At 41.2% G+C, this 24,506-nt stretch overlaps 1 protein-coding gene across 5 annotated transcripts in view; it reads left to right on the forward strand.

Annotated features, from left to right (window-relative positions):
• The first annotated feature begins 21,036 nt into the window (after nt 1–21,036).
• Nucleotides 21,037–24,506, forward strand: part of spag17 (sperm associated antigen 17) — a 32,392-nt gene continuing 28,922 nt past the window's right edge. For all 5 annotated transcript variants that reach the window (XM_069179223.1, XM_069179228.1, XM_069179227.1 and 2 more), the window contains exons 1-3: nt 21,037–21,284; nt 22,703–22,843; nt 23,404–23,463. In XM_069179223.1, coding sequence (XP_069035324.1) covers nt 21,186–21,284; nt 22,703–22,843; nt 23,404–23,463 — 300 coding nt within the window. In that variant the 5' untranslated portion in view covers nt 21,037–21,185. The remainder of the gene's footprint in view (nt 21,285–22,702; nt 22,844–23,403; nt 23,464–24,506) is intronic.

Below are 24,506 nucleotides of genomic sequence, written 5' to 3' on the forward strand. Positions count from 1 at the left end.
AAAGAGGTAACGGGGGTTAATTGATTCCAGGGTTCTGATCAGGAAAGCCCACATAGTAGTCTAATTGCAGATGCAATGTTGAGATGTCAATGAACATCATGTTAGAACAAACATTCTTCACCTCCATCAGGAACTGTTTCTACATTTTGTCTAACATCTTCCATTGCCTGGAAATGAAAAACACACTAACTCACTTTAAAGCAACAAAAGTAGGCAGAGCTACAGACTCTCTCTAAAGAGGTGTCTTTCATACGGGATTTTACAGAAGCATTCAGACGCTTGCAGACTTTGTAGCTTTAAAATGTACTTCATGATCCTTTTAAGTAGAAATTCACATTTGTCCTACTCACATCATACTTCACACATGTAAAGCAAAACACAACTAGAAGTAAATAAATAATATGACACACAAAGAGAAGTCATGATTGCGTAAGTATTCAGACATTGCAGTGGTGAAACTGAAATGAACAGCTGCTCATAGTCACCTCAATGACCCACATGGTAGTGGATACATGGATTTCTGTAAGGCACCTCAGTCAGAGAGTGAATTTCAAGCAGTGAAGCATTCATGATTCAACTTTGAAGACTGAGGAGCTTTCAGAACAACTCAGAGATAAAGCTGTACAGTATAAATGTACAGATCAGGATAATCGTGTTAAAACACTTCAAAGAATCTTAATATCTCTTTAAGCATTTTGAAGTCAACCATTAAGAAGTAGAAGACACCCAGACACTGCCTAGATCAGGCTGTCACTCTGATCCAAAGCATGAGGCTAAAGCTCCAGTACATGAAGAACAAGAAAGTCTACAGTATGTCCTTGAGCGGCCCAGTCAGACTCCTGGCTACTTTTGCAAAGCACTGTGTACTGTGTATGACATGGAGCAGTATGCACTGTATATACTGTATAATACCGTTTATTATACAGTGCAACAAATTTAAAATACATTATTCTCAAAGAATTAATTCATCTCCCATATCCAAAAAATGGAAAAAATCAAATGTACAATACACAACCTTTTAAAAAGGTCCGCTTTTGTCCGTCTCTTAGCTCACCTAAGGTAACACATCAAGGTATTTTGCAAAATACAGAGAGCTGAGAAAGATTTCCACAGAGCTCAGAAAACAATATTAAGCAGAGAGCATGTGTATCATGAGGACGCGGTGATGAGTCAAAAATCTGAATTCACTAGGGACAACAGCATCCAAGGAGTTTTGTGAATACCTGGTAGGCAAAGTTTTGCTTAACCTGCTTGGTTAATGGGCAACCTCCTGGCCACAGGACAAGGAGACTCGAACCCCAGTCAGACTGAGTGAGCCAGGGGCCGCTGGAAGGTGGAGATGGGATGAGGAGGCTTGCTGGACACCATTTGAGTTCGTGTGTGTAGCTGGTCTGGTGGTGATGGTGAGAAGGTGCAGCTGTGTACAATTGACTTGTCAACCCTCCCAGACTTCAGCTAATAGCTCCCATTTAACGTGACTGAGACCTCAGTAAGCTGTCGTTGGATTTGGCTGGAGAGAGAAGATGCAGATAGCTGTTCAGCCACATGCAGTGTGTCTGAATTTCTTAGGGTGTTTTGAAGGAAATTAGAATGGAAGAATTATATTAAGACGATAAACCATTTCCAGGAATTCTATAGGCAAGGCTATCATGATAATATAATCAAGGAAAAATGGTACCATTTCAAACACACTGTACCTTACAAAGGAAGCCACCAAATAGCTTTTATTTCATGTAGTAATAATAATAATAATAATAATAATAATAATAATAATAATAATAATAATAGAATTATTCATCTACTCTACCTTACAGATACTAAAAAGTACTCTCCTTTCAATTTAAGAAATGCTTCTCCTTTTAGAAAGCAACTATCTTTGACTTGATTTCTAAACTGTTCTCAATGCTTCCTGAGAAAAGGAGAAAGGTCTGCATGCCGAGTGTGATTCATATTTACAACCCCTGCTTGTAAGACTCAAACACTAAATTATTCAGAAGGGAAATGCTGCCAGACCAAAATTAAGAAGGAAAAAACTTTTCAACTTGAAATATTTCCTCACCATCACTCGGGGACTGCAGAAATCCCTTTATAGCCTCATTCCCTGTTTAAAGTAAGTAATTGCTGTGGGATGATGCTACATTTCATTAACAGAATGCCTGAATAAGGAACAGTGTTTTTTAAAAGTAGTATTTTAAAAATTACAAAGATATGTTTTGTAATGCATTTATCTATAAACTTGGTTTCTCCAGATGCCTGTGTGCTCATAATGCCATAAGTTTTTTATTATACTTCAAGCCCTTATTAAACAACCTTCATAACAGGGCCTTCTGCTGATGCTCTCTCTGAAGGTCAAAATGCCAGCCATTTGCAATATCCATTAGCCCGTATTATTTGAATGACCTTCACGTGTATCCGAGCTGTAAATATTCCCAAACCTCTGAATAAGAATGCAAAGCTGGCTTTCGCCGGGTATTTTCCAGCCATGGCCGTGACCAGTAGACCTGAAGAATTAAACAAAGAGCTGCAGTTTCAATCAACACAAGTTCACACTTACTCAAGCTGAGCTGTGTGTATCTCTCATAGTGCATGTCTCTCTCCAAAACCTGTTGTTAATTCGTGCAGTATTAAGTCCCCCACCAACCTGTCAGTGGTAGCATGTCTTCTGACATCAGCTCGGCCTCCGTTAAGCTGGGATTTTGGGGACCTGATGTTATGTATTAGTTCTGCCTGCTGATGTCTTGCTACTTTGCCAATGTGATTTATCGGTTTGGTTATTTTCTAAATTCTGCATTCCTTCTTTAGACATCTCTTCATTCTCTGTTTAATAAGCACCTATTAGCAGCGGAAAAACTTAACCCCTTTTCTTCTAGCTATTTTTCTGGATACGCTTCAAAAAGCAATTTGCCCTTTGCTCAAGGAAACAGCGAAGTCCTTTGTTGTTGAAAGATTATTTTCTATGAAGCACAATGCAAAATTCATGTCAGATTGAACAGTTTTGTGTTGTGTGACCATTGTGTGAGTTCTCCAGGCCACAGCGCACTGCTGGACTAGAGTGGAAATTAACAGGCAAGACCCTTCCCAGAGGGGAACATACCTGCAAGTGCGGCAAAGTCAGTGAGAGACTCCAATCAGCTTTTCAGCATTTCGAAGCCCTCTCTGCAGGTCCCTATTCTTCTTGTGCAGTACACTGAAAAGTGTACTGGGGGGGGGGGACTTTACACTCTCTTCCCTCGGAGCAAACTAGAATCACCACAGAAACTGGCAGAGCCCCAAGCAGACCTGTCAATCAGCTGTGAGTATGCGTACTAGCAGGAGATCTGTTCTACCTGTGCATAATTATCACATCTACCTTACTTGGCTCAGGCGATTTAAGATCCAACTTTAAGTCATTACGGCATTCTTTTGCTTCTGCTTGAACTCTTTTGATTTCTGGCCTTGCTGCACTCCAGGCTCAATTGATGGGTTTACTTTGCTTGATTCTATGAGTTACTTCATTGCAGACTTTGCTCGGTTTTTCGACTATGTTTCTGGACCTTACCTTGGATTCATTGATCATTGTAAGATTTACCAGGTTTCAATCCACTCAGCTTCCCAACTTCGCACATCGCTTCTACTTGCTTGTCTGTCCAACTGTGTGCTTCACTTCTGCCTCCTTGCACGTCTTGCCTGCCTGTCTGCACGTCTTGCCTGCCTGTCTGCACGTCTTGCCTGCCTGCCTGTCTTGCCTGCCTGCCTGCCTGCATGCCTGTCTGGACGTCTTGCCCACCTGCCTGCCTGCCTGTCTTGCCTGCTTGCCTGCCTGCATGCCTGTTTGCACGTCTTGCTCACCTGCCTGCCTGTACGTCTTGCCTGCCTGCCTGCCTGTCTGCAAGTCTTGCCTGCCTGCCTGCACGTCTTGCCTGCCTGCCTGTCTTGCCTGCTTGCCTGCCTGCATGCCTGTCTGCACGTCTTGCCCACCTGCCTGCCTGTACGTCTTGCCTGCCTGCCTGCCTGCCTGCACGTCTTGCCTGCTTGTCTGCATGTTTCCTCTGCACTTGGGTTCTTCTGACTGCAATGGACACCGCTCTCACTCAGGTAAAACCAGCATCATTACACTGGCAAGCTTTAAACTAGATGGGTAGTTCATAAAAGCCATGTTGGAAGAAAAATCCCCTTGAGGTATCGTACAATTGAGGTGCTCTAACATTACTTACTGTATAACAGCAACCCAGCAGAACCAAGTAAAACATTAGCAAGAAGATGAATTGCAGCTGGCATGGGACACATGAGGACAATACAGTATATGAAACGCTGAATCTTTATTTTTGGCTGTTTTAGTTTCTTGTCTGAGAACACATGTATGTCCTTATAGTTTAGTACATTTTTACAGACCCACTGAGACATCTTTTTAACCTCTGTTAAAAGACATCATTAATGTCTGTGGTGCATCTGTGACTTTTCCAGAATGCAAGGAATAAGCAACACTGAGACATTAAATCTAGTCACTGCTCTGGAGGACAGAAATGGGGGCTTTTTTCTGTTGTCCACACTGAGTTCACCACCTCTTCTTTTCAGCAGAGCGCCCTCACCAAACCCTCCCCCCTGCTAGACGTAAAGGTGTCCTATATGGGGACCGTTACGAGCTGTAATGCCAACAGTATCTCACCCAAAGCATTAAGGCCTTAATTCAAATCAGAGCACACTTCAAAGTCCTTCTGAGTGCTCATGGGTGCTAGGACAATTTGTAAAAAAAAATCCTTATTTGCTAATTTTCGTTCATTTGGATGCCCATAGTTACTAAAGAGGCATACTATTGTATGCCTATACTCTTTCTTTTATGTTATTTAAATGCTTTTTCAAGTTTAAAGGCAGTCTTCTAGTATAATCACTATGTAATGAAATGCAGAACATGTCATAAGATGGTATTGTCTAATCTCTCTTTAATAATCTTATTAAAGAACATTTGTATTTGTAATGCTTTGCTCTGTAGAGAACAAACCATATTGGCATTGATTATTTCTAATTTTATGTTTAAGGAAGGTCACCAGAAACATCAGTCTTTTCCCCAGACCAAGCAACTGACTTGCATGAATTTTTTCCCAAATTTCTGCACAGAACTTGCATGTCTTTTTACTCACACTTTGTGCATATAGCTTACTCTATTTTAGTGTAGCCTTGTTCCAATTTGTTTCCAGTCATTATACTCTAAGTTGAAGTTTTTCATGTGAATAAGAGTTTGATGAGTTCCAGGTACCATTTATTGTAATGCTGGCGGAAACTAAAAGGTTTCTCTTCTTTATCTGATCTTATTAGTGGGGCCTTAAAGTCGAGACAATGTTCAGATCTCGATGAGTAATTTTAAGTTCTGTATACCAGAGATCCAGGTCAACACCCAGGAGGGTTCATCCAGACTGAAGCAGCTCCAGCACAAATCCTTCTGCTAGAAAGATCAAGCCATGACAGAATCCTGCAGATGATACAGTAGTGATAAAAACCCTTAAATTGCTAAGTTCATTCTTACACCGATATAAAGGGGGAGGCATTTTAACAAATATTCATGGCATTCTGTAATCAACATCAGTGCGGGGTTACAAGTTGAAGGAGTATCAGGTCAAGAGACTGCAAATAATCATTTGGCTGTTTTTTTTCCCCAAAATTGGCTAGAAAGGTAATAGTAATCCTGAACAAATTTGCCTCTCTAAAATTTAAACGTGATTGTAGACCAACCTGGACTATCGAAAAGGTGCCTCAGATTTTCTGTTGTATAATGCTGAAATCAAACCAGTTCCAGAAAAGAATCTAAAACTCACCTAAACGTGTGGCAGAGGATGACATTTCTTTGGTAAATTATTTAAATTAATTTTCATCACTTGTTATTAAAATGTCTGTGTTTGGAATTCTTTCGTTGACTGAGCGTTGGCAGGAAGATCGGACCATATGTACAGTAAGCCCTTCAAATGAAGGCTACGGAGTGTTCGTTCCCGGATACATCCCTACTCCACCGACTCCCGAGCAGCGGGAACTGGGTGTAAAAGTAATTCTGGGACGAGTGGGAAACATTGATGCTAGCAGCTCTGTTCTTTCTCCCCTTCTTGACAGACAGAACATTTAATGATTTGAGAAAAGCGAGGAGTGCTGAAGGCTGAGGCAGTTTTAATGACACGCTGTGTGCCAATTGGTACAAACCAAGCGCCCGGCTTCCTCCACACACACAGACACGAGGGGCAGAACGTGTGTGCGGAGTGAGTGGCCAGATTCCTGTCAGGACAGCCCCAGGACTCGGGTCTCTTCTGTCCTTTCAAGCGAACACATCGCTCAACAGCACATCTGCTGGCCAGGATTACTGCAGCCATGGGCACCCAGCCTTTCAGCTGGTGTGACATCACCATCACACAGTGACACAATAGCACTGCAAGAGCACTGCATTCCACCTCAGTGTGAAATACACTTGCTGCGGTCTGCGGTTTGTCAGGTATCTGTTTTTGAATACTTGTTAAACAGTGAGAGGAATTCCAAAACCTTCGGGCACTTAGTATTTTCATTTCGGAAATCTCTCAACATTTTTTTTTAATGTTGGTTCATCAATTCTTACTGGACAAATTTAGAATGGAACACTTCTGAATTGGTAGTAACAGCCTAAAATAAAAATCCAGCACTAACCTAATGAGAATTTTAAGCTTCGTGTTAAACATCTTTATGTAGAGGAGGGTAGGTAATATAATATCTGTGTCATCGGTAAAGTTATTTAAGCAGATAATACAATTACAGTATTTTCCATTAATTTTGGTTATCCAATGTAAACTAAATTCTGTTCAATTTTAAAATGCTTTCCCTTTATTATTACATACATTATATTACTATTTATCAGTTGTGTATACCATATTTATCTAACCTGTAACCCGTGCCTTCGAAACATAAGAACAAAAATCTAGTCACTGCAAGAACACAGACTCTCTTACTATATTAAAACTGATGCTTTGCACCAAGAAAGACGTGTCTTACTTTTTGAATGAACTTCAATTTGTAATCTTGTTTAAGCAACTTGACCTTTGCCCTTGTAAAACTGGTCCTGACGACAGAGATATGTTTGCACATGTAAAATGACTTTAGAAAATAAATCATTCTTAATGGAAACCTAAATAAATGAAATCTAATGAAAGGTGAACTGCTTCTTACACCAGGAATGTTGAGGAAGCTTAACAAATGTTAAATGAATCGCGTTACTGTGGGCATGGCGTTTCTGACACTGTTACACTACAAAATGCAGAGGCAAGCTTTAGGTCAACAGCACTTTGCAGCTTGTAAGTGTGAGAGAAGAAAAATGAAACCAAAAAATGAATATTAAAATATATTTTCTATAACTATACCTTTGCACCACACTTTCAGTAAATTAATCTTTCTAAGATAATGATTCTCTTTGTAAATTGGCATGTTTAATCAGATTTGTTATATACAGTATTTGTTAAAGAAACTTTTGCTTGTGTGTAAGGTTACCACTTTTTCTCCTAAATTTCAAAGGCTTTTGTTTTACATTTAAATCTGAAGCTATCCAATTTCTGAATTAAATCAAATCACTTCAAAAACTGAAATCTGTGTTCTACTTCTCTATAATGAGCCTGTGATGTAATAAGACAGCTGCACATTGTATTCATTCAAATAAATTAAGAGTGTGGTATTATTATTTTCCTTTCATACCAACATCACAGACAAAATCAAAAGGCAAGGTATTTCTCTCCCCCATTTTTATGTGAAAGTGACTGGTTGTCAGAAGATAGAAGTAACTACTCAGAGACAAAACAAATCAGTAGCCAATTTCCTGAAGTCATCATTCCAGATCTAGTCTTGAATGCTCTATTACAGGTGTCAGAAATCAGCGCAAATAAAATGACCAACTTCAAAAGGCATATTGTGTTCTTAAGAGCACAACGCAATGAGCCAATTCAACACACATCTGACGTTGCATGTGTTTTTTCATAAGAGATGCAGGATGAGATGTACAGTACTGCAACAAATATGGCACAGAACACACCTCTTCTCTCTCTGGTTTGTCCACCAAAGCTTAATTTTAGATCTTTATTGCCAAGATCTCACATTCACAAAGAGCTGAACTCATTTGAACAAAAGTGGCACACTGAACGAAAAAAAAACACATTTCTGGCCACGTATAAAAATATGTGAGAGCTGGTTCAGCCGACAGAAGACGTGTACAGTATTTCAATTCTTTTGCCTTCTGCTGAGAGAAATGGGATTGTATCCATCACTTGTTTGTGTCATTGTCAATAAATATTAGTTTATCCCAGTTTGCCTCTAATTTATTGCTCCTTCACCAAAGCTGTGCCAGAGAACATAGATCTCAAGTGCCTCTAATTATACCAACTGCTTGGGTATATTCTTGGCTTTTACAGTCTAAGGGTTATGATTATTTATTTTGATTATTGATCACCCTGATCTGTCTTTTTTGTGTACTTCTCTATTTCCTTAACACCCTTAACATGTGTAACAATATAAATAATATCTCTTACAGTATAAGGTTCACTGAATTGTCTCACAGGTCCATCACATCCCAGTCAAACTTCTGTTAGAGCCCCACACCTCTGTGATTAACATCCAATCATGTAAATACCATTCAGCCTGTTGACAGTAATGAGTCAGTTCTGTCACCACCCTGAAGGTTTGGATTCAGCTGTTTGCTCTAAGATCAGTTGTGCTCCAGACTCACGCTCTGCTTTCCCTTTTCTCCATTTGACTTGTGCTTCACAATTATCTTTATTCAATCTATCAGCACTAAGTGGAGTTACAGGTCTCCAGAGCTTAACCACAGAACACCCTTCATCTGCTAATAATCCTAGAGATGTTTGGACGCTGTCTGCAAAACCTGTGAGAAAATTGAACAGCAAGAGTTTTTCCTTGTTGTTCTTTTTAAATTTATTGCCAGATTACTGAAAACCCAATATCAATTTAATGAAATTCCATCTTCGAAATCCAGCAAACAGGGCCCTCCCAGTAAGAGTAAATGGATGTCAAGGCCACACAATTCCAGCAGCCCATTCTTTCTAAAGTGGAGCAGGCAGGCTGGGACTGCCAGGGCCGCAGTAGGAAGACGATTTCTGGAAGTGTCACGTTTTTGTGAGCTTTCAGTTTCCTGCTGATAATGAGCCTCTGGGATCACTCCGGGGGAGTGAGGTGAGGGATGCAGCCCGAGGCTTAAAGCAGGCTTATCTGGCTTCTTTACCTGCTTGGCTTGAAGGTGCACACCTTGGCCAGCTGGAGGTCAAGAGACCCCCCTGTTCTTCAGAGGGCTGCCAGCTGCCAGCTGTGAGCAGTGATCTAGCTGCTTTTATATTCAGGCATTATGTTAATGGGGTTCGTAGGGACCACCATGATGCCCGAGTGGAATAAACGCAAACAGCCCTCAGGAGAGGCACGACCGGGAAGCCTCATGTGACATGCAGGCAGGGCTGTGTGCAAGCTACAGTACATGACATTGCCGAAATGATGTTTTAATGTGAAAGGTTACCGGACTGGAAACCAGACCGGATTCAAAATAGATGGGCTGAACCCCACAGCCCTGGCTGGAGCAAGTGGGGACATTTCCGGTACATGAATCAGACGGTCACAACTGGCAGACCCTTGTCCGCGAGGAAGGGGGGTGGTCCGAGCACAACTGATAAGGTTCCCCTGGGAGTCACTGACAGGCAATGCCAGGGGACGTGCCTGCAAATCAGCTGTCGACGGTGACGGTTATGAGCTGGAGTTGCTCACCGTTTTCAAATTGCGTAAATCTGCTTTTCAGCCTGCAAACGCGCGGAGGCACTGCGCATTTAAACCTCATCTGCAAAGCGTTTCGTGTTGTGGCGCATACCACACGGGACAAGAAATTGTCGCAATTGGACAGATTGTCTCTTCAAAATGTGCTTTTTTGAAACGAATTCTTGAAACGAATATCAGTACTTCTAGTTATTTCTGGAATTCAGTTCACATGCACTTGCTTTCGTGTCCTCTGTTCAAGTCATACTTTGTTCCAGCTTTGTCAAACCCTTTCTAGATTCTGAAAATTTAAATGCAAGCTCTCATAATCTCTTCTGTTGAAGACTTAAGAAGTCCAGCTGTTTATACCCTTTGTGCATTCTGTCATAGAACAGCAATCATTCAATTTCATTACCCATTCCCATTGGCTGGTTTAGGATATTGTCCTGACTTATCTGACAACAAATTAGTTGCAAATGAATAGTGCTTGTCAGCTAAAATAAATTAAAATTAGCATGACGCTGAAATTCCATCTGTCATTATGCTAAGGTGTTACTCCAGACACAAGCAAATAAGTACCTATATCTATCGCATTACAGTCAATAAAAAAAGGTTCAGAGCAAGAAAACATTATTCAATTCAAAAGCCACACCAATTGCTTTTGAATATGTCAGTGTTAGTTTACTGCTACTGTTACTTTACTGCCATCATCTTCTGTCGTACTGCGAAAGAGAAGAGTCTTATTAATGATGCTCCTTCAAATATGTAAATACTGTAGATATTTTAAGTGTGTGTAATACTTCTCAATTAACATGCTGTTCAGATGCGCAGTTCAAGTACTTTCATGCAAGTTGCAGGCAATATTTCCATTCAGCTCTTCGCTCACAATGTACTAGTTTTACAAGTACATTTCATACTTTCAAGACATTGAAGTATTAATATCAGACATGGTAAAAGTTAAAAAGATGTTTACTAAAGAGAAAACTCAAATATTTCTACTGCCACTCATTTTAGAACAGTATGAAGTAACTGATTAAATCTGGACATTGGCCGGGACAAGGGGTATGTTGAAGAATACCTTGTTTTCCCAGCTGTTTTGAGGAAAAAGGCCTCATGTGACTCATATTTCCCCAGCTGCTAAATGAACAAGACCCCAGGTACTTCTGATTGATTGAAAAATAAGCAACCCAGACAACCTTTCATACTGTGTGCTCTTAATAGACTAGTGTCCATAAGTGAATTTCTTTCACTTCATTGTTGCTCAGCGAGGAATCCAACACTGCCACCAAAATCTCTCCGGGGGACCATAACGTTCGGCACTGTAACCAACCGGGATAGTATGTCATTTGACAACCTGAGAGTTTCCTTCTGGTGGATTTGGAGACAAAAGAAATATCAATCAGTTTAGTACGCATGCTGAGATTCAGGAATATGATTAGGAAATCATGTGTATGGAGGTCAATGAACCTCATAGTTTAATTGGCCCACACATTGCTCAGCCTTGGGGGAGTATTTAGCTTCAATTACAAGGATGTAAAGGATGCAAAGACAGAGTTTTATCAAATTTGCCATAATGTTAAAAATGTACGTACTGTAGGTGGAGAGTACAGCAACTGGACAAATCATTCACTTTGTTCAAAGCTGTCCTTAAACAGTGTAGCACATCCCCTGTAGGGAATATGATGAAAGGGAGTATAATGAATTCAGATTTCCATTAAAGAAATACACCTCAAAATTACTTTGTGTTTGGATTGAAATATTACAGCATGTATATTTAGTATTATTTCTTCATACATGTGTTGCAGAAATAAAAGGAAATTAAAGTAATTTCCTATACAAGGTGAATTCAGTTTTTTCATGTGTGTAAGAAGCGATCAGCCCGTGTAGCCTTTACAGGAGAATCAAAAAAAGCAATACCAACTAACAGCACAACTACTGGCCTTATGAAAAATAAAAATTCATTAAAGTACTGCAATCAGTTTGGAAAGAAAAATGCTGCATTTAATTTAATATTTTCCCCGAATTATAAAACAAACATATTAATTAAACAATCAAGAAGAAACCCTACACTAGGCCCGGTGTCTGGTATTTTCTAAACTCCCTGACTGGTGAAGATCCAGCCCCTGTGCTGTGTGAGCTAACCCCTGCCTCTTCAGCTATGTAGGGGTTAACCCCTGCAGGGGCTCCGCGCTCCCAGCTGGTGAAACATGTCTGTCAGCGGAGCTATTGCAATCCTCCCTGATGCAGGGGCATGTGCCCATGACCTTGGAATCAGCACATAGCATTATGCACTCCTGGCGAGGCTCACATGGCAGGGACACATGTTGTTCGTCACCTTAAACAAACCTCTCCAAGAGAGGGCGCTCTACCGATGTCCTCAGCATGAGGGTTGCACTGACAGCTTGCCCAGAAAGATTGGACTCTTACTGTTTCATTCTGGGATGCTCTATTTTATTCTTGATTTAATCAGCCCTGTTGACCAAATTAATAGCCTTGAAGTTGTTTTTTTTTTCAGGCTAGTGCTGGCGAATCGAACACTACCTCACAGAGCCTCTTACACTGCTTGCGTTTTACTAAATAAACCTGTGTGCAGTTAAGACTTCCTGTATGTGAGTTGGCTAACTTGAGCAAATTATTTTTCATTCTATTTAAGTATAATAGTGTTTCACTAACTGTCAGGCTAGTTCCAGCACTTTTCTAAGGTTTCATGAGGTTTGTATTGTCAGTTAATCTTTTCAAGATACATTTTATGGAGCGGGCATTTACTGCTCTTTGGAGAACACACCGTCTAGGGCTTTACTGACAGTACCTGACATATACAGTATCACCCCTCAGTTCCTGCAAGAGACAGTAAAAGTCAGCTGGGTAACTTTCATTGCTGTGTGTGTTTCTTTTTGCCTTCTGTGCATTGCACACTAAAGCATCTCCAAAGCTTGGCAACGCTGTTCTCCAAATCTGTGAGGCCATTGAAAGCTTAGGATCACCTGCACGCCTGTGGACAGGTTTGTGCGAGTCAGGGCGGAAAGCCTGAGGTTTCTGTCTGTGGCTGAGGTGAATGTGGTATAAGCGTTAAGCATGTCTATCATCTCTGTGTCCTGGAGAGGGCCGTGCTCCTGTGGCTTAGCAGACAGCACGTCTTTCTTTGAAACAGAAGAGCAGTTCTTTCATTCCTTGACCACTACCTTCAATAATAAGCCATGGGCATCCCCTGGGGTACCTTACCATGGCAGCATTGGAGATAAAGTAGGTGAAGAGTACAGTAGGTCTTTATTAACAGTAGCAAACCGTTTTTTTCTCAAGCGTTTTTGTTTTGTTTTAATTGTTCTCCCACACTGAGTTACACAGTAAGCCCTATGTTAAATCACAAAGTGATCACGTGAAGGTTAACAATATAATCGCAATCAAAGCGAATGACTTTTTTTTATCTGGTCTGAATTACCAGTGAAGGCCGGCTTGCATACAGCGGCTCTGACAGCAGGGGGATCCATGGACAAGCGCACCTTGACATTACCTCAGACGTATCCTCCATGCCCTGAGTGTTCGTGATGACTTTGTCATTTGCTGTAAATATAACTTGTGAGAAACACAAAGTAGAGAATACAAGTGCAAACTATGCATTTAAAACTGAGAACAGGAGGCACTTTTACACAGGAGACTGTATACATCTAGTTCAAGTGAGGTGGGTAAGTACTTTTTTAATCCCATGCGGGAAATAATTCAAGTGCTACAGCAGCCAGGCACAATCAACGCGGTTCAGTACAAATGTAGTAATACAATACAATAAGTACATTTTTAAAAAATGGAATAAAGAATTACAAACAAAAAAAGTATGAATATTCCAAGCACAAGGGTGATGTAATACGCAGTATAGATACTGCACACTCCCAAGCATATTGCACAGAGTAGGTAACTATTCCAACTATTGCACAGTTGTGAATAATAAATAAATAAACTGCCCATTCCACTTCCACGGATTGCACCTCTATGAACCTGATATAGAACACAAGACAGAACAGCAGTAAAACAGAGCACCAGTTGTTACGGAGGAATCAGGTTTCAGGTGTACAGGCTTGCTGTTGCCCCTGCCCACACATACCGTGGTGGGGTTGTAAAGTCTCAAGGCAGTAGGCTCGAATGATCTTCAGTAACGCTCCAGCAACATTAGAGATAACGGGCTGACCTCTTTCGATGGTTAGAGGAGTTTCTCAGATCAGTTAGGCAACTGCAACCAGTCTCAAGGGCTTCTGCTTTGAACCCTTTCTTATGTTCTCTCCTATATGCCAAGCACTGCTGGATCGTCTGCTTTTCTGAGGAAAGGCACCATGAAAATGCAACTGCAAATTAGTTTTATTATTAATTATTATTTTTTCCAGTTCATCTCAGCGGTGCTCTCTTGTAGAGTATATACTATAAACTTTAGAATTTCTATGGCCCCGTTTGAAACCTTACTGGTTGCAGGGGTTTGTGAGAGCCGCTTCAGCTACCCGGTCTGCCTGCTGGAATTTGGGAAATGGTAGTGTCCAAGTATCCATGAGCTCTCTCTCTCTCTCTCACTGTTCCTCTCTCTCCCCTTACTCCATGAGTGGCGCACAACGGGGGAGCTGGTATTTCTAAATTGTGTTTATTTGTTGGCGCCCTGTCGTGAAAACCTTCCCATCAACTGCATATTAATCTTGTCAGTTTCCCCTCCCCCTTCACCGTGATTAACTTACAGTCGCCTCCCTTCCCACGCCGAGACACGCACATGTGTATAAACATGTGTGCCAGCTCTGTAACAGGTAGCCATCATGGTGAAGGGCACTAAACGCTGTGGTGATGAAAAACCTCCTGAGTCTTGCTGGGAACCCGTCTTCCATTTCACATGCTGTAAATTTATGGTCACTACAGGGGGACACTGTCATATCTGTTTTGGAACTGAACCTAGAATAACCATACTCATCCTCAGTTAGCCCAAACCTTAGTTTCAATGCCCAGCTGAGGTTTAGAAGCTGTATTACAGCAGGTTCCAGTGCTTGCTTCAAATAATTAATTGCTTAACATGTGTGTTTTATGAGCTCAGAGAGAGCATGCATGCAGGGTGTCCAGTGACCGTGACCTCGGGGTCACTAGCCTGTCGAGACTCTTTATTTTCAGCACACACAATCAAGCCTCCATAAGCTCGACTTCTTCACTCACCCTTCTGCTCATCCCCTAGTCATGTTTGAGAAGTGAGAGCAACACAACTATATCATTCAGGATCATCTTCTTTATCAACACAGGGATATAGCATTGCTTCTCGAAGGACACTTTCAATCATTTTTAACTGCATGCGAGGCCAAGAGCAGCTCATGGAAACTCCCAGCTCTAAAAATGAATGTCCTCCCTAAGCTACAGCAATCCAACACTCATACTGAAATGTGAAAAGTGTCTTAAAAGTGCCAGATAACTGCACAAGTTATCTGGCCATGCTGGTTTTCAATTAAAGCTGACCTGTCGATAAGGTCATTTAAAACTGCCCTTCCCTGCACACTCCCTGCCTCCTCACAGGCACACAGAGGGTAGGTGTCAGCCGCGGGCAGCCTGAAATGTCAGCCAAGGGGCTCAGACACTGTAGACCTCCAGGCAACATAGCCAAGATGCTCAGATTTACTGACTTGCTGAAATCCTGGAAAAGGATCTCAGAATATCAATATCCTTCGTGTACCAGGGCAGGCAGGACGATACTAATGCAATGGAGTGAGCTCATTTGCAAAAAGTAATGATGACAATAATCACGGTGATAAATTAAAGGCAGGGTGCACTAGGGTGAGAGTACCAGAGCAGGTTTTAACAGTCGGTGTAACGTTAGTATTAGGTTTAGAGAAACTTTTCTATTCAGAAATTACCTAGAAGTCAAAGCAAAATATGTCATTGCTTAAAGTAACATTTTTGTTCACATATCCTCTAGTCGTCACTGTGTAGCGCTTGACAGAATCCAATATTTCCTGATGACTGAATTATTATACCGCTTGTGAAAAAACAAGCAGGGGTCCCTCTCGGCTTGACTGCTGTCCTCTGTCCCTGCAGGACTGACCCATCGCGTCATGAACACAGCTGATTAAACCCGCACACTTTAGGAGAGACCCCCAACAGTGCCTTTCTAAATTAAAGTAAACTAAAGTGCAAAGTTTGATAGGTGTTACGTATTTGTATCGCATTAAAAACATCACAGACTTGCACACAGCCCTGTATTTACCCTTGAAGTGCAAAGACTTGTCAAGTGCCTTCAAACTGTGAAAAACCATAATCTAATTAAGACAGGACCTTTTTAACTGAGAGTCTACCAATTCACAGTGTGTCAGTATAGTTCACTGTATTATATTAATATTTTATTAAATAGTATATACTCTACTGTACATTACTAGAAATTCAGCCTGGAATTCAATTCCTTTAAAACTGGAATATCTGACACATATTCAACTCTTATGCACATTGTTGATGGCTCCTCTTTCCCTTTTTCAAGTCTCTAAAATAATCCAAAGTATTTCTTTCTCTCTACGTATGTCTGTTTCTGTTTAGTCGGTGCTGAAAAGGTTATCTGTTAAATGAGTTTTGTTACTTATAAAGGTGCTAAGCAGGGATCTGTGAGTAAAAGTATGCCTAGGGACAGGAGGGCTGTAAGCACTTAATGATTTTATTGAATTAATCACATGAGCAAGATCACATAGCAAATGTCAAAGGCACAATTTCAGTGATCCCAGACCATCGGAATGTCAGCTGAATCCCATGAAAGCATAGACGACTTCAATTCTGTTATTCATCTGTGGGGAGAGGTTTCTCCCCTTAACTTAATTAAAAATTAATATGAAGCAGCCACCTTTTGTTTTAATCCCTCTGAGGGTCTAAGGTGCAGACAGAACTCAGGCCATTTCCATTGGCACCCGATTCACACTGCTGTTTGTAATAGCAACATTGACTAGCTGGGTTTTCCCAATGTGATGAAAGACGGGTTCAGCATACACTGCGATTTAATCTTAGAAGCTGTGTCAGCCCCATTGGTCAGATTAAAAAGACTACCCACACCAATGGTGTTGCTCTTAATCTCACAGCTATAATTGCTGAAATAATAATAAAATATTGCAAGACACGTACAAAATCTCTTCGGAGGTACTGTAAGGGAAAAATGCACACGTATATATTTGCATGTAGGCTGCAAATTAAAAATGAAAAAAAGAGAAGGCTCGAGAATTAAGACCCTAATGAAATACGGAAGACACAGACTTCCACAGGAACTTGGTGGCTGTAGGCACTGGTTCTCTGTATTACTGAAGATGGTTTGCAGGGACATTAACAATGTAGCAGTGTGTTCAGAAAAGTCTCATCATGCTTTACATAAAACACAAATGGACCTACACTTCTTGTAATAAATGTCATAAAGCAGTTCTTCCTCACTAATGAATTGGTTACCACCATGCTGGACTCATAAAGGTTAATAAAGCACCCTGGAGCTCCAGTGTTTTAAGTGATATGTGGTGTATCTCTCCTCCCCTTTGAAGAATGAGTGACAAGATAATCTTCCAGCTGGGTGGTCCCAAGATGGAGTATCCTTGGCATCTTGAAATGGTGGCTGGAACGTTTTTTTTCCCCATTTCAAAAATAAGCTTCAAAGTAGCTGGTCATGTGTGAATTGAATTGTTGACTGCCACTGTATTTAAAAAAAGAGGTATACTGTAACAAGGAAAACACTGGCACTGGTTTTCCCAAGTCATTTCATCTGAGTGAATAAAAGTGCCAATGACTCTTTGGTTGTGTTTTTTTTATAAAAAACAATTTATTTTTAGTTACAACTGCGTGTTTAAGGAAAAGTATGAAGATTGTTTCAGTCAAGTCTATAACAAGATCGGTTTCGAAATGTTGTGCTTTGGCATAGATAAACATGACGCAAGGTAAATTTGAAAAAAATTCAGAGAACCAGTTATTTTGATGTAAGATTCACCGACAATTTGTACATTTTCACAAGCCAGATGTTTCAGGCATATTTAATTATTCTGTAAGCGAGCTCTCAGATCCAGTAGGCCATACACTTGCTGGCAGTATGCAACAAGTAGTAAAACCTGTAACTGTTTTTGGACATTAGGCTCCAGAATTTCAAGTGTCAGGTTGTCTACCTGCACTTCTATCACACACATGCTGAGCAGCTGTAACAGGAGAATAAACATAAGACACCAGGCTCAGAACGTGAAGGAGACCCCTTGGAACCATCATTTCTGCAGAAGCATCTCAGCGGAGCACAATGATGAGGTAATAGAGGCCGCCCACAAAGAGACCGGAGAGATTCTTCAGACACACAACAACAGGAGCCGGACTCATCATTCCTGGGGAATTTAATCAGGACCTGCTGTAACCACACTGGAGAATTACCTCTCCTGGCCTATTTCTCCTTTCCACATGTGCACAACATGGTGCTTTCATCACGAATGCCATCTTCCAAAAGGCAGACGAATATGAAAATACGTGGATTACACATCATAAGAATATGGGAAACTTAGAAATGACATGTTGCTAAGTGATGCCAAGTGCTCGCTGGATTAGTTCAATACGAGATGATCCTGCATATCAAACAGAGGAGCTCGATGCAAGACAGCAATGTGAAAAAAGCTTAACCTTGTCCACATCAATTACCAGCAAGTCAGAAAGCAGCAGGTAGTAATATTGAAGCACTTTTCATGATGCTATACACAGCACTGATGCTGAAATTCTCAGGAAACACAAGAACCGGTTTGATAAAAAACAGTGCCCAAATTAATTAACTATTAAAGCAAATATATTTTGCCTAAGCCATGTATATTGCTAATAGGAAAAAGTCAGTGAAAAAGAACCAATATTGTCAAGCATGGCAAAATGTATGTCTGTCCTTATGCTAGTCACAGAAAAGCAGGACCTTCAGAGATTTCCAAAAAGTCTCACTCTATGGATCGGCTGAAAATGAAACACACAATCTCAAAAGGCAGTCCTGCAATCTCTGCCCTCAGAAATAAAACAATCCCTGTGAAAACTGGTGCATCAGTCCCACAGTGCATTCAACTGACCTGCTATGTCACTTCCAGCTCATTCTGGCCTAACGTTCATTTTGGTCATTTTATCTTGTTGTGTTTATGTGACTAATCCTTGTGCCTATCCAATTATTGAGCAAAGTGCTACTTATATACTGTATAAGATACTGTAAATTGCCTTGGACTGGGCTGTCAGCTTAAGAAATAACTCCTGCAATGAGAATGAGACTGGGCTTCTCACTACAGGCACGAAGCATGCTCACCCATTATTGAGCTTACAGGATGAGTGGCTTCCATTCTAAAAATGAACCCAAAAAATGTGGTTTTTCTCAGCCTGCCAGGTGCAGGGGAAATACAAAGCAGAACACAGAGCTAGCAGTGTCTACACAGGGTGTGCGCCATTAGATGGAATGACAAAGTCTTAAATATCAGAGATTTCAGATGTGTCAGATCTCCAGCAGACATACTGGGTGCTCATCAAGGCCTGTCTTCACCAGCCTGCTCACGGAGTGGAGACAGACAGCAGCAAGATTCCCGGGGCATTCCTCTGTATCCCAGTGAAAACAGGATCCCATTCCCTGGATAGGCACCTAAAGGGCTAATCCTGGAGCTTGGGACACAGGTATGAACAGAAACAAGTCACTGACGAACTGAGTGCTTCTAAAATACTGCTACCCCTAATAATAATATAAAAGCAGATTCTGACCTTGCAAATGAGATCTTCTGTGCAGACTGAGACATGTACTTGTGCAGACGGGTGAACAAAGATTCATATTTGAGTGCCCACATATTGTGACGATTACACCGTTTTGTGTAAAATTCAAATCCTAACCCTGGACAGGGCACTAGTCCATCACAGGAGACACACACACACTATCACAAACACTCAGACACAAACAGAAACATACACACTGACACATGCACAGACACATACTGAAACACACACAAATAGACACACACAGAAGAAACCAGAGCACCTGGCAGAAACCCACATGAACACAGGGAGAACATGCAAACTCCACTCAGACAGTACTCCAATAATTGAAGCGAAGGCTAATGAGGCTAATAATGAACTAGAGCCAGGTGCTGCTTTTATTGTCTGATGTTCTTTATAAGATCAAAAGATTTATGATGCAGCTCAATTGAGAGACTAATAATAAATGCAAAAATTATAAAGATTTTCTAATACATAGATACATGCACTACAAATGGATTTTTTAATCCTTTGCTCAGTCTTTGTATCCCTTCTCCACAAAATGCAACCACAACCCCCTCATGGCATGTTCTGTTCTGGTCTTGGTAAAATCAGACGGACTGAGCTTTTTTTCAGGCGTAACACTAACCGAGCTTTGGACTGTCAACAAGATTGTAAAACAACAGTAGTGAAGAGATGTGCGATGGATATTCTAGAAAAGAGAGAAATCCTAACTAAGTCTTCGGCTACAGAGGGGCTGAAACGTTAACTTTTCCATTGGTCCCTGCTGAATCAACGTTTTAAGGCCAGGCCGGGCTTCTGTCCAGAGCTCGTGTCTGTTGTGAGGTCATGATTGACACTGAAGTCAAAGAGTACAATGTCTCCATTTATAAGCCCCTGGCTTGGTGTTAAACAAGAGCTGTCTGGTCCTGTTTGTTCACAACTGCAGCCCAAACGTGCACATGCTTCACATGCTACCTGCAACATGACCACAGGAAGTCAAGCACCAGGGAACCATTTATTATCATAGACATATCTCTGGAGTGTCTCAACTCATCCAGCTTTTCATAAACTGTCATTTTAAACCGAAAGGCTTCCAGCTAACCGGAGAGTCATTTCCAATTAGCACGGAATTGGTCTGTCTTATCATGTGAAATTGAATAAAGGTATTGTTCTGCATCTTTATTTTACCCCTAAACAAATTTTTCCGACGTTAATCTAGAGCCTCACATCTGCACCGGATTAGCAGCCCCTGAACAGCAGGTAAATGGAGTTATGTCATATACTCACACGCCAGCGAACGGATAATGTTATTGACATTAACAGCCGATTTAATCTTTCCTAAACTAAACATTCCGACTGAGCTGCGGGACACGGGGGTGTCTTAATGCCACGTTCACCGCCGTGCACGTAAAACTAAGACGAAATGTTAGTAGTGCACGTTGCACTAGCTTTTTTTTTTTTGTTTTACCTGAAGGCGTTGCCATGCCCGAGTCCTCCCAGCAGATGTCGCTGTCGCAATAGCGGCGGCTCTTTCAGCACAAGAGGCCCCTCCCCACCGCGGCGCGGCGCTCTGATTGGCCTGTGGCCGTTGCCAGGGGCGACCGCTCGGCGTCCCCGCAGAAGTGTACACTGAGTCTGCGAGGTGGGCTGTCGGACACGGCCACCCGGAGAAATCCCAGGGAAAAAAAGGGCGAAATCTAGACCATGAGCACGTTGTATTAGCGCGTCTAAGTCGCGACCGAGGAGGCCTCATGCCTAAGAGGGTAAAAAGCAGCTCTTCCTCGGCGGGCGCGGCGGCAGGCGTGAATAAGGCCTGGGAGCCGGCGCTCATAGCCGCCCCTTTCCAAGAGGTGAGGTGTCCCGTCTCACTCGCACGTTTCACCTGCTGCGCTACCTCTTGGCGTGTGGGAAAGAGGCAACAGTGCACTCTCTGTGGTTGATGTGCACTTATCTTTCACCCCGCCGGGAATAATGTGAGCAATTATGAGGTAGGTTTCGGAGACGCACTGTCGGAGCTCTCAGAGGGAAAGATCATTGAGGACTAGCCCTTTTAGGCTTCGGCTACAGTGCACACGTAAATTATCCCGTTTGTTTTTGACGACTGACAAGAGTGAAACCGACACGGCCGTTTCCAGCACTGCTGCTGTCTGGGGCGATGGCGCCACCCCGTGGCCATGTGGCGAACCGCCGCAGTCGTGTTCCCGGCTGTCGTCGCGCAAAAGCGCCAGGAACTACTGCGTTCAACATCACTAAAAACCAGAAACTCCGCTGTAATAGCAAAATCGCAGTTAAATATAACAAAAAACAAATACTTTCAACTGGCGCAAAGGGATGTTTTTATTATTGTAACTTTCTCGTTTTTTTTAATAATAAAATAACATACCTATACTGTATATTAACGTTTTTTGTTCTGTAGCTGTATTTGATCCCTCAACAATTTTTTCTGATTCTAACCTCAAGTCGTTTTTAGTTGTCAGCCATGCTTATTTGGCAGCGATGATACCTTATCACTGAACACCCATTCCCCATATTTAGAAGTGATCAGGAATTCTAGTTTCTCTAACTCATTTAAGGCTCAGAGGTTGAATGCTTATCTCTAAAATGCCAAGGAAGCCTATGGATCTGGAGAAATAAGAAATTATTGAAATATACTATTATTATTATATATACACCATACAGTATACATTATTGTCTTAAATGTGTTCACTAGAAATCGTTACCATTGCGTAAGATACACTCTTCAATACTCTATTCAATACTCTTCAATACTCTACTCTTCAATAGCTTCTATCCACAAGCAGTGAGACTGGCGAACACATTTAGCCATCCTCCTCGGACCACACCTACACCATCACCATCTACCTCTCCATGATTTCTTATCTGTTGCACATCTCCAGTCATTGTTTACACGTCTGTATTGTTTACATTCAAACTGTCTGCATGTTTACTTGCACATTGTCTATTGTTTGTTTGTACATTGTCTTGATGCACTGTTTGCACTTTGTCTTGTTTTTTTTACACTTGTTTTACAATCGAGAGACTTTCTTTCTGTAAGTAAGAATTCCATTGTACCAGTACCGGTTACACATGGCAATAAAGTTCAAGTTCAAGTTCAAGTTCACACAACAGGCTTGAAGGAGATGGCATGATAAAAGAAGCCTTTTTACAAGCCAGAGCTGTGACTTCCAGTGAAGTGAAGCAGTGAAGCGCAGAGGCGCTGTGGCCCCGCTCGGGTTTGCAGGAGGAGTGACGGGCTCTGTCGTGGCAGGAGAGCTGGAGGGCCGACGTCTCTTTCGTTGTTGGAGGGAGCGCGGAGGATGAGGAGCACATTAAAGCCCTCGTCATGGCCGCGGGGGTGCCTTTGCGGAAGCTCTTCAGCGTGGTCACCTGGGACGGACTGATGGACAAGGTGAAGTCCCACTTTCACTCTGAAGCTTAAACACCGCTGAAACGAGAGCTCGTCAAATATCACCTTCTGTCTTTCATAGGTCCACGCCAAAGGATCAGGTCACGTCCACATTTTCATTTGGAATTTGTTTATCCCGCCCAAGTATTTTTTTAATTTGATTCAACCACTGTCAGCATACAGTCTTCTGTGCCCTTTCCAGGACCAAACATCTTGAGAAATGTTTCTGATTTAGAAAGAAAATTGCCGTAGAAATTATAGTGTTTCATACGGGTCCGATTCCAATGTACAGGGCATCTCTGGAACACAAAACTCTGCTCCAGTTGTTCTGACAGATTGCCTTGTCATTAAATGCATATTTGACAATTAGTCAGAATTCACAAAGCAGGCATTTGTCACGAATGCCACAGCAATGTTATGCTGAAAGTACAACGTGCCCATTGTGCTATGTGTTATGCTAATTGGTAAATTGTTTGCTTTTAGTAAATCAAATCTAAAATGTTTTAATGGACCTTATAGATAGAATGAATGGATTTAAAAATGTCTTTAAAAATTCCTTACAGATCAATGAACTAGGAGTCGCAAAGGCAAAGAAACCTAAAGACGTCCCCATGTTTTCGGAGGTAATATTTTATACTCATTTTGAAGTACTTAAACACATTGAAACCTCAGCTGGTTGGATTGATCTTTTCTCAGCCTGAGGCATTTTTTTTTCCTGTTTGGTACTCAAGTGTGAAATATTGATTTAATAATCAGTCATTTCCCTTTCATTATCTAAAAGCACAAAAGTTACCCATTGTTTTTTTCGGAGGCATTTTATTTTATGCTTTACTGTTGACTGAAAAATAGGCTTGGACTTAGTTATTTTAGCAGCCATTGCTGTATTCTTTTGTAACTCTTTTTTAAAGTCTTTTACCATTTTATATAGGCTTGCAGTTTAAGTTTTCTTTTTGTTTATGTTTTTGCTCAGATTCAGTTTATATACACTACACACTTGATCAATAAGGCTGTGAGGAGCCCAAGAATAAATCTGTAGCTCTCAACCATCATTGTGTAACATTACTTTTCAGGTTCAGAAGAATGAAAACATTTGAAAGTGTTGTATAGTTTAGCTGTTGAGCTTCCTATAAATTAATGAGAGTGTGTTTATATAAGCACAATTTCCTGTCTGAATTTGAAAGCACAAAACATGTATTTAAAATTAATCATCCTCATTAAGCTGATTGACCAAGCCCTCATACCCTCAAGCCCTCATAATTTAAAGTTAAAATGCAAAATTTAGTGTTCCATTCTTTAAACAAAGACAAAATTTATCTGGTTTTCATTGTCAAGTCACAGTTATAGCACTTTACTTAAACCCATTTTTTTTTATGGACTGAAACAACCATTTTAATTTTATTTTTAAATTTAGTATCTATCCATGTGATTCGTTTCCAGAGTTGATTGAGAGGAATTTGTGTGCGTGTGAAGGGATTTTTATGATATTGGATAATTCGTAGCACTGTGATTTCACTCGATCCTTTAGGATTGGAAAATTAAATCCAAGCAAACCTCTTACGAAAATCCAAAGCTGGGGATAGTGTTTTAAAATGCCATACAGACTTTGCCATAAGTCATAAACCAATGAGAATATACAGTAGTGCTGGACACCCATCTTCTTACATCA

The sequence above is a fragment of the Lepisosteus oculatus genome, chromosome 15 (assembly GCF_040954835.1).
Source record: "Lepisosteus oculatus isolate fLepOcu1 chromosome 15, fLepOcu1.hap2, whole genome shotgun sequence".
NCBI classification, from domain to species: Eukaryota; Metazoa; Chordata; class Actinopteri; order Semionotiformes; family Lepisosteidae; genus Lepisosteus; species Lepisosteus oculatus.